This window comes from Aspergillus sydowii, assembly GCF_001890705.1.
Source record: "Aspergillus sydowii CBS 593.65 unplaced genomic scaffold ASPSYscaffold_31, whole genome shotgun sequence".
NCBI classification, from domain to species: Eukaryota; Fungi; Ascomycota; class Eurotiomycetes; order Eurotiales; family Aspergillaceae; genus Aspergillus; species Aspergillus sydowii.
In genome coordinates, this window is record NW_024467889.1 from 22,101 (window position 1) to 31,017 (window position 8,917).

The following is an 8,917-nucleotide window of genomic DNA, read 5'->3' on the forward strand; positions in this document are numbered from 1 at the left end:
CACCCAATTTGAATCTCACAGGCGGCAGTTGTATGGGCGGCCATGATGGCATACGAAAGTTATCAATCCCCAATAAATGGCCCGAAAACTAGCTAACGGCGGCTTAGTGTCGGGGATCCTCTGGAACGGAAATCAGAGACGGGCTTTTCAAAGGCCATGCTTTCACCACCGAGAATGCAGTCATCTTAGCCCATAATTTATTCTGCCTCAACTATCTTGGCCTACTTCTCAGCGCTGGCAAGCTGCCTCATAGATCCCCGGGTGGTCAAAGCTCCTTCCCCGCCAGCCTCAGATAACCAGCGATTCACCAGGGCTATACAGACTCTCGCCACGTCCGCGCGGTCAGGGAGATTAATTGACCGTTTAACACCCTCTGGTAGGAATCGCATCACCAGAGCAAGGGTCGAAGATATTCGAATGCAAACAGAATATCTTTGTGCCAGAGCCCAAACCGTCCCGGCAGCACGGGCCATCACAGGGGAGAACTCGGCTTGACCATCCAGGCCCTGCTCGAGCATTTGGATATAGGCAGTGGCTGTGAGACAGCTGGTTTTTATCTTTCACCTGGTATTGGCACCGTTTTCACATTGCACGACACTGTCATATGACAGCCAGCAGGAATACCCTCTAATTATGGCGGGCGCTATTCAACTTTGTAAATTTGTCTATACCCTGTCGCTTTTAGCCATACAGCGAAAGCCCGCCAGGAAGAACCCCTCATTATTATACCACCATGCACTTATTTTATCGCTAGGCTGCGTACTATGGAGTAGACGAGTTTAGGACCCAACAGTCGAGGACAAACGGCGCGGCCAAACACGAGACATACGAGCATCAACTCCACGGTCGTTCAGGCTCAGACGATAGCAAATCCCAGAGTTGACTTCGGCGTCCACGCACCTTTAGGGAGGGCCGTGTCGGCAACACCATGTCGATCAGATCCGGAGGACCATAGTCCGCCGGTGTTTTGTGCACGGCTGGCTGGGGTCGTTCCCGCTGAATCTGTCAACATCAAGTTCTTTCTACGCCGCCGGGGACTTACCATTTCACGGTCTGTTGGGGCCGGGATTTGAGGATGAGATCGATACGTGTAGATCCGGCCGTTCGGCATCTCCAACGTGGTCCAGCTGCGAATCGTGTACAGCCGCCAGAAATCATTGTGGCGACGGAGCAGGTTATTGCGTCGCTTGCGGATCTGGTCCTGCTTTGTGCGGTTCTGGGAAGACACCATTGGCACATACCGCAGAATCATCGCGACTTAGAGACGAGAGCACAGCGCTTTAGATTATATACATCCACAGACATTGTGTTGCTGGGGTAGTACCAGCCCGACAGTAAGGATCGTCTGGTGACTAGGAATCCCCGCACATTTGAACGTAGGCAAGTTAATTGAGGGCATCATCGTGCAATCGGGGCAGAAAGAAGCCAAGTGAGCTATCCCTCGTATGTCGATGCTGGCCCTCAGAAAGCTGCGACGTACCCGGGCTATGTTCATGTAGATACTGGGCAGACTTGAGCCCCATATATGGGCCGGCTTCAACTCATTAATGCCGGTAAGGTTATCGCCCTCGAAGCTGCTTGTTGAGCCGCTGTGGCAAGTCTGAGTGTTCATTCCTCCTCTTACCGGTACGACAATCCCTTCGCCAGACACTCTGGGGACATCATCAGAGCCTTGCCTGGTATTCTACGCAAGCCAGATGGCCTCTCAGACTCAGCACCTGGTTCCCTTTGCCGGACAAACCCGGTATACAGGCGCACCCGAAATGTCCTTGTACCCTTCACACTGACAAAGCTTTTCTAAACCCTAACCTTAAAATGACGCTAAACTGAATATAGCTAGCGGTTACAAAAATGGGTATCTACGTGAAATAGACGTTTTTGTATCGAACCCGTAAGAATTACGAAATTTTTGGTACTGGAAACGTCACTGACTACCAACACCGCTTTCCTAAATCTAGATCTTTCGTAGCCATCCCCTCTAGGATTGCAAGTAAAAATGTAGGGTTCCTGAAAAGACCTGTATTCATTTCCCTTACTTTAGGCTAGAAAGTACTGGATATTAGTTAAAATATTTCTTATAATTACTTCATGGAGCTTATTCTTACAGATGGCATAATCTAAGAAGTAAATTATGCTTATACCACTCTTCGAACCCTGAGCGGTTTGATGAGTAAGACTGATTAACGACTGTGTATCCCACTTGACAAATTTGCTGGCAGTTCCTGACTAATAAGCTATTGAACTCCTTCCAACCTTGGCGATATTTGGTGGGCTTCCGAGTGGGCTTCCGAGTGGGCTTCCGATGCAAGGCCTATATAACTGTAGGACATAGCTACATAACAAAGATCGAAAAGACACATCCTCGAATTCCCATATATCATTTGTCCGGTCAAATCTCAGGAAGCATATCAATCGCCATGTCTCCTACTTTGAAAATCACCCATATCGGCACGGCCACCGCAATCCTCGAGATCAATGGAGTCAATATGCTCACCGATCCCTTCTTCTCCCCTGCGGGGACAACGTTCCAGGTTGGAGATGCCCCAGCAGAAGTGTTGGACGATCCCGCTCTTCGGCTTGATCAACTCCCAGTGATTGATGCTGTACTCCTAAGTCATGAGGACCACATCGACAACCTTGATGACCTTGGTCGTCGCCTCCTAGATGGTCGTCACGTCTTCACCACTATCGACGGCGCAAAGAACCTCTCCCCTCGTCCTACCGTGCACGGGTTCAACCCATGGGAGAAAATGGATGTTACCGTGGCCGGAAAGCGCTTCCAGATCGTCGCCACCCCCGCGACGCACGTCCCTGGACAGGAATGCACCGGGTTCATTGTGACTGGCGAGGGATTTGGTCACGGTCGCAACGGTCTGCCACAGGCTATCTACTTCTCTGGTGACACTGTCTATGTGGAAGCACTGAAGAAGATAGCAGAAAAGTATCATATCTGTGCCGCGATATTCAATTTGGGAAGTGCCCGTGTTCCAAGCGACGTGACCGATCCCAATAGTCCCCTCATCCAAATCACCATGGACGGCAAACAGGCCGCCAGTCTGTTCCGCGACATCCAGGCCGATGTATTGGTACCTATGCACTATGAATCGTGGGGACATTTTACGCAAAAGGGCGAAGAACTTCGTGAAGCTTTCGAACAGGAACGCATCATGGGTCAAGTGACTTGGCTTAAGCCCGGGGAGACTGTGACCGTTATGTAACAGTCTTGTTAGATCTCCAACTGAGAACGTATTGGCAGTGAAAGCAGATACAGTATAGTACCCACCACAGTCCCTTCGTCGATTAAGAATGACGGATCTTAGATCTCATAGATCAGATTAAGGACCGTTGGCTAACGCCACATTGCTTATTTGCCAGAATCGAGCTTTCAAACTGCCGTTGCTAACATTCGCTTCATGCCATGCACTGTAATTCCATGCTCTGTAATTTGTGACTGGTACATTTCGTAGTCAATGGATAGTGAGGTCGTCCGTGACTAGGCTATTTAGTGGCAAAGGTGTTGTTTGAGGCCGCGGTTTGGTTAAGTATGCACTCGGAGTCAGGGGTACATCCTCTTCAGTGTCTCGTGAAGGGATCTCCTTGTTCACCGTGACTTCCACTCTATCGTGTGCAGGATGGGGTTTGCCGGATGCTCGTTATTTCATATTCCGTTATGCCATTCGGGTAGCTGAAGCAGTCTCGTTATTCCGTCAACGCTTCGATGATCACAGCGTTTAATCGAAAAGTCTAAAGAAGGCTAACGGCCTCTCTGGTTTTATCCTTTGTCATATTTATTTCGTTATTTCTGTTGTTACTTAACCGACATTTACAATCCTAAAATATGCCTTGATTTAGATTTAATAAGTGCTACCTTATCTATGTGATTGCAGATGTATCGAACTCCCCCATCCATGTATTGTGCCATGTGGAACTGAACTGTACAGTATCAATGTTGCGCTTCAATGGCTTCTGGTAGAAATGCTTGGCGTATCTCGCAGCCAATAATTGTCTGCAAGATATTCAGATATTGACAGATTGCCAAATCTGTGGCACGTGCCTGAGTTGACCATGATTGAAGAATCTTGAATTCTGTATAGACTTTACAGCCCTTATAAGTTTGGGCGTAATATTAAAGGAAATTATAAAATAGATTAATACCAGCCAAGAAGTCTTATTACTAGGCTAACTGTATATAGACTAGTGCAACTATATTAGAGTTCGGGAAAGAGTCTGGAAGAGTCTGGCGTAGGCAGGGTGGTTGTGCAATCCACTGTATAAGATAGAGATTTATTCTAGATCTTTTAAGCAATACTTAGGAAGCCTTTTGATCTCTAATTTAAGTTAACCTAAGTAATAATTCAGCACCTAAGTATACTCGAAGATAGGTATAGGTTATCTCATCCAATTCCAATTTTCAAAAAATCATCTGCTTGACTGTAGTCTCCACAATAGCAGAATTCCAAAACCAAGGCATGACTTTATTAAGCACAGGGATGCAAAGGATAGGGAAGTATTGTTATCCATCTAACCATGATAGACCAAAAAGGAACTTGTTCCGCCAGGCGTCGTACAACCGATGACATTGATTATCAAGACTCTTAGAGTGAATTATAGGTCAACCATATACATATGAGCCATAGAGGAGCCAAACACATTCTTCTTTAGATTAGCACTGCGTACAACAAAGGCTGTCACCATGGGTGGTTCTAAACTAAATATTAGGTCGGGTACTAAAATGCCCACCTCTCAACAAGTCCCCCAGCATATTCATAATATCTACACTCCATCACCAGGCAGGACCAACGACCCCATACCAACACAACCCAAGCACAGCACCTAGCAAAATTGCAACCGCAGGCGGAACCTTAAACCACGCACTCTCGGCATAAGTAACAGCGGCAATAACAACCCACCAGGGCTCCTTCGCCAGACTCTGCCCATCACGTTCTCGCGGAGCCAAATATCCAATTTCCCAAAGCCGGTACACAGCTGTGAAGACCAATCCTACAGCCGATGCATTCACACCGCGAAGAAAATCAATAACATACTTCTGTTTCCGCAGGACACGCCAGAAGGATTGAATCGCGACGGCGAGGGCAATCCCAGGGAAGAAAATCCCTAACCCACCAAGGAATGCACCGAAAACTGTAGGATAGGATGTAGTTCGGAGGGCAAGTGCACCAAGAAAGACGGCAAAGTTGAAGTTTGGGCCGGGAAAGGCCTGGATTATAGCAAGGCCGATTAGGAAATCTCGACTGGAAACCCAGCCTGGGTCCACAACGTAGGAGCGGAGCAAGGGGATGACGACTGGGCCGCCGCCGAAAATCACAGTTCCGGCTAGGTACATGTTTGCGAAGAGGTCGAGGGCGAGAGGGGGTGCTGAGAGCTGCGATCTTGAAACAAGGATGGCGATGAAGGAGGCTGCGGTTTCTGGATCAGCTCATGTACAGTGTCATCCCAAACCATCAGACGGGACATACCAAAGAAGAAAACAAGAATTACAGCGCCAACGCTAATACGGATTACATGGTCCTGTGAGGCAGGCGCTTCCCTTTCTTCTGAAGCCTGGGTATCAGTTGAGTTCTGCGGCAAAGTCCCTGGATCCGGTTTTCTCATTCGCAGCATCTCCGCCCCTGCCGCCTGTCCTGAGCTCATCGCAGACATACGCTCCCAGTCCGCAGACCCAGGGCCATCAGCTTCCGGTTCGGGCTGCCGATTCCTATTCCTCCACGCACTCTTCGCCCTCAGAATCTGCTGATACACCCAACCATCCCACAGCGCAGTAGCAACACCGCCAGCAACCATAAGAATAGGGAAATACCAAAGCGCGCTATAGCAGAGACCAGCGCATGCGCCGAAGATTACCAATATCCGGGAAATCTTATCACGGATTGCTTTTTCGGCTAGCTGGACAGCAGCGAGGGCAATAATGCCTACGGTCGAGGCGTTCAGGCCGGAGAGAAGAGCGTAGACTGGTGCGGGAAGTGTTTCGTCAATCTGTTGCACGCCGACGGAGAGCGCATACATGCCGATTGCTCCAGGCAGACTAGCGGATTAATAAGTACATAACATAAATTTCAAGCGCTAAATATGGAGAAATATACATACCACCAGAGAAAAAATGCAATCAAGGCTGGGATAAACCCCGCGTGGAGCAACGCCAAACAGAACAACATCTTTGTAGATCCCGGTCCAGGAAGACCTTGACATATAGCGAAAAGTTCTTGGTACTATGCCCATTAGCTCCCAACTTTCCAGTCTTCTGATAAATAAGTACCTACCGTCTGCTCATCAACCCACTTCTCTTTTTCAACAAACCGCGCATAAAAGATCTGGAAATGAACCGGTGGACCCCCGAAGGATGTAAATCCCAGGTACCAGGTATGCCGAACGACCTCGCTCAAGCGACCAAGTAGGGGCACTTTCGCGTATGCAGACTCGGTTGCTCCTGCATGGCTACGCCATTTCCGATTCAGCGCTCGTAGAGACGAGACAAGTCGCGATCGGGTCAGGAGGAGCATTTTAGATTCGTCTATAATTGAAGGAGCGAGAATTAGTAGACTTTGGGAGCACGAAAGAACGAATAATTTGTTCAGGAGGAATCGAGATTATAAACCTTGGAAGGCGACCATGATTTTAGGTTGGAATCAACTCCGTGTTTATCCAGTAATTTGCCGGCGACGTTCACATGGTTGCTAAGAATGCAGACTTGGCGGGGACCTTGGCAATACATCTGTCACTGCTGGGATTTGATTGGTTACAAATAATCGGGCTCCTTTTCGGGTTAGTTCGCGATAACATGGTTCTCCGTGAATCACGTGGTGGATTCGAGTAATGCCCTTTATACAGGAAGTCACACATGTTGCGTTTATGTTGACAGGTCACCCAACCTCAACCACCTTTGCCTCAGACCTGTCTAAATACCACTACCCTCTATGTCTTCTCATTACTGTCCCAACCGATCACACTAGTTTAAAGCTCGTTTTGTTGAGAAAGTTCCACATCGCCACCATTCTTGGTATCAAGATAGTTGTAGAGCAGCTTGGCGTTCCCCGTGCCGAACGGTCATGGATTCGCTGACGTACATCACCTTTGATCTTTGTTTTTTCCCAACGCTGTGATCTTGCTAGGCGGCATTTTGGGTGACCGGCCTTCCTCCTCGTCCATATCTGGATGGCTTGCTGCCGGAGGATTTTGCTCAAACAAGTCTCCTGCTTGTTCCCCCACAGGTTGTTCGGTTAAGTGTCCCGAATCTGATTCCGTATGAAGGAGTGCAGGTGAATTTGCGGCAGCTTCTCGCCGCGCCTGGGTGTCTGTAGGTTCCTCACCCCGCACTTCGAGCCGCTCAACTGGTGCAGCTGTTTGAGTTGGTACAGCAACATTACTGTCTACATAAGTCACAGACTTTTCTTGCGGCTGGTCCGAACCATGAACTTCATGGACCTCAGCTACTTCTCGCAATCGGTCCAAACCGGGCCCTTTGTTCGGGTCGAATTCCACATCCGTAAAGCCGACTCGTGTAATCCGTCGGTCGTCGGCTTGCCTTCGGTCGGCTTTGCGATTTCCCTTCTGTGCTGCATCATACGGTAGCCATCCATGGCGCTTCGTTTTGCTTGTGGGCGTCTTCGTACTCGAGGCGAGTAGAGATCCAATTGGCTCGTCACCCGAATCAATGTCCGCAACGTGCGAAGTCATGACGTCTTCGCTCTGCTCATTCTCCAACGGCTGTGGTTGGACGTCACCTTGCTGGATCTTCCTTATCACGGCTATATCTTCGTCGGACTCGTCCTCGACGTCCGTCCAGCTCCGTGTACGCGATAGAAGGCCCTCTCCGGTGGAGGTTTTCGCCTCTTGACTTCTTCGCTTCACATTCTCCGCTCGTCCTTCTGCTTCACTCTGCAAGCGGTCGAGCTCATGCTGCACCTCTCTTCTCAACACAACTTGAGTGTCAGCTGCTTGTTGTTCCTGAACTTCTCCGGCACAGTGTGTCATTGCAGCGTCCCCTGAGTCCACCAAGCTGAGGGCCGCTTCCGATCCCGTATTGAATTGAGCGAAGGTGGCCGCTGAAACACTTTCAATGTCACTCAAATAGTGCTCGGATTCTTCTAGCTCCCTAGGATCATGCTGGTTTATATTGCTGACGACGACCTCCGATCCTCCGGGGTAGGCGACGGTGCGTTCTCTGGCCTTGAGCTAGAACTCAATCCATCTTCAGATATCTCCGCGGAGCTCGGTAACAGTCCTCTCGCTACATTTGGCAACCTGAGCGATCTGTGAATTACTTAGCTGTTTGCTACGTATCATATGGATAGTTATCCTGCGCTGTCGAGAGTCCAGGTATCGCGCCATCATGTTAGTTAGCTGTAAGGTAAAAAGCACACGTTAGCCTCAAAGAGTTAAGGTAATGGCAGAAAACCTTGGCAGAAAAGCTAGGCGGAGTATATTCCTAGCTGTCATGGTATGGTTTGGATATTTTCAGTTTCTGTTAGGCATGGTACGATTCACGGAAGAGACGGGCCGGAAATATAGGCTAACTACTTCTGATAAAGTAGGGCTTCGGAACTAGGGTTTGAAAACAGGCTTCATCTGTACAAAACATAGAAGGACATTTCGGGTCGCACTGTATGCAAATGCTGTTGGAGGTGGATTACATGCCTTGGATGTACAATGTCATTGCTAGCATCGCCCATTGGACCTTGCTCGCAGGGTATCTGATGGTCCCGGGCACCTTCACGGCGCTGCAGAGATCTGGCCAAGTCCAGGACGCGCTGGCAAAGGACGACGTGGGACAGGCCGTTCTGAGTACAATCCAAAACCCCCCGCTTCTGGCGATTGCCTGTATTCTGTTTGTGGCGTCCACTGCAGCACTCGGATGGCTCTACTGGGAATGGCGGCGCAACTACATCTGGCTCGTGAATCG

The 8,917-nt window shown here is 49.2% G+C and overlaps 7 protein-coding genes across 7 annotated transcripts in view; 2 read left to right on the plus strand and 5 right to left on the minus strand.

Annotated features, from left to right (window-relative positions):
• ASPSYDRAFT_52824 (uncharacterized protein) overlaps positions 1 to 347 on the minus strand; it is a gene marked incomplete at its 3' end in the record, with an annotated part of 676 nt that extends 329 nt beyond the window's left edge. Inside the window, exon 1 of the mRNA XM_040848562.1 lies at positions 1 to 347. This exon is cut by the window's left edge and continues 329 nt beyond it. Coding sequence (XP_040695732.1) covers positions 1 to 44 — 44 coding nt within the window.
• The window catches only part of ASPSYDRAFT_52826 (uncharacterized protein), a gene marked incomplete at its 5' end in the record, with an annotated part of 581 nt that extends 63 nt beyond the window's left edge, over positions 1 to 518 (minus strand). Inside the window, one exon of the mRNA XM_040848563.1 lies at positions 1 to 518. This exon is cut by the window's left edge and continues 63 nt beyond it. Within this exon, the coding sequence (XP_040695733.1) occupies positions 222 to 518 (297 nt within the window). The 3' untranslated portion in view covers positions 1 to 221.
• A 175-nt stretch (positions 519 to 693) lies between these two features.
• Positions 694 to 1,296, minus strand: ASPSYDRAFT_52827 (uncharacterized protein). Its single transcript, XM_040848564.1, has one exon. The coding sequence runs from the start codon at positions 1,229 to 1,231 to the stop codon at positions 857 to 859; it is 375 nt and encodes a 124-aa protein (XP_040695734.1). The 5' UTR covers positions 1,232 to 1,296; the 3' UTR covers positions 694 to 856.
• Positions 1,297 to 2,356: 1,060 nt separating this feature from the next.
• ASPSYDRAFT_52829 (MBL fold metallo-hydrolase) lies at positions 2,357 to 3,270 on the plus strand. Its single transcript, XM_040848565.1, has one exon. It carries the CDS (start codon positions 2,418 to 2,420, stop codon positions 3,216 to 3,218), a length of 801 nt encoding a protein of 266 aa, XP_040695735.1. The 5' UTR covers positions 2,357 to 2,417; the 3' UTR covers positions 3,219 to 3,270.
• A 1,513-nt stretch (positions 3,271 to 4,783) lies between these two features.
• Positions 4,784 to 6,518, minus strand: ASPSYDRAFT_96054 (chromate transporter; the record flags this gene model as incomplete). The annotated part of the gene is made up of 4 exons (XM_040853202.1): positions 4,784 to 5,418; positions 5,478 to 6,043; positions 6,106 to 6,227; positions 6,279 to 6,518. 4 exons carry the CDS (start codon positions 6,516 to 6,518, stop codon positions 4,784 to 4,786), a joined length of 1,563 nt encoding a protein of 520 aa, XP_040695736.1.
• A 225-nt stretch (positions 6,519 to 6,743) lies between these two features.
• On the minus strand, positions 6,744 to 8,353 carry ASPSYDRAFT_52831 (uncharacterized protein). Its single transcript, XM_040848566.1, has one exon. The coding sequence runs from the start codon at positions 7,987 to 7,989 to the stop codon at positions 7,084 to 7,086; it is 906 nt and encodes a 301-aa protein (XP_040695737.1). The 5' UTR covers positions 7,990 to 8,353; the 3' UTR covers positions 6,744 to 7,083.
• Positions 8,279 to 8,917, plus strand: part of ASPSYDRAFT_845814 (uncharacterized protein) — a 1,107-nt gene continuing 468 nt past the window's right edge. The window contains exons 1-2 of the mRNA XM_040851372.1: positions 8,279 to 8,491; positions 8,547 to 8,917. The exon at positions 8,547 to 8,917 is cut by the window's right edge and continues 9 nt beyond it. Coding sequence (XP_040695738.1) covers positions 8,622 to 8,917 — 296 coding nt within the window. The 5' untranslated portion in view covers positions 8,279 to 8,491; positions 8,547 to 8,621. The remainder of the gene's footprint in view (positions 8,492 to 8,546) is intronic.

Bases quoted from the DNA above. Each gene is read 5' to 3' on its own strand.
- ASPSYDRAFT_52829 (XM_040848565.1), top strand. From the start codon at position 2,418: ATGTCTCCTACTTTGAAAATCACCCATATCGGCACGGCCACCGCAATC.
- ASPSYDRAFT_52827 (XM_040848564.1), bottom strand. From the start codon at position 1,231: ATGGTGTCTTCCCAGAACCGCACAAAGCAGGACCAGATCCGCAAGCGA.
- ASPSYDRAFT_52831 (XM_040848566.1), bottom strand. From the start codon at position 7,989: ATGACACACTGTGCCGGAGAAGTTCAGGAACAACAAGCAGCTGACACT.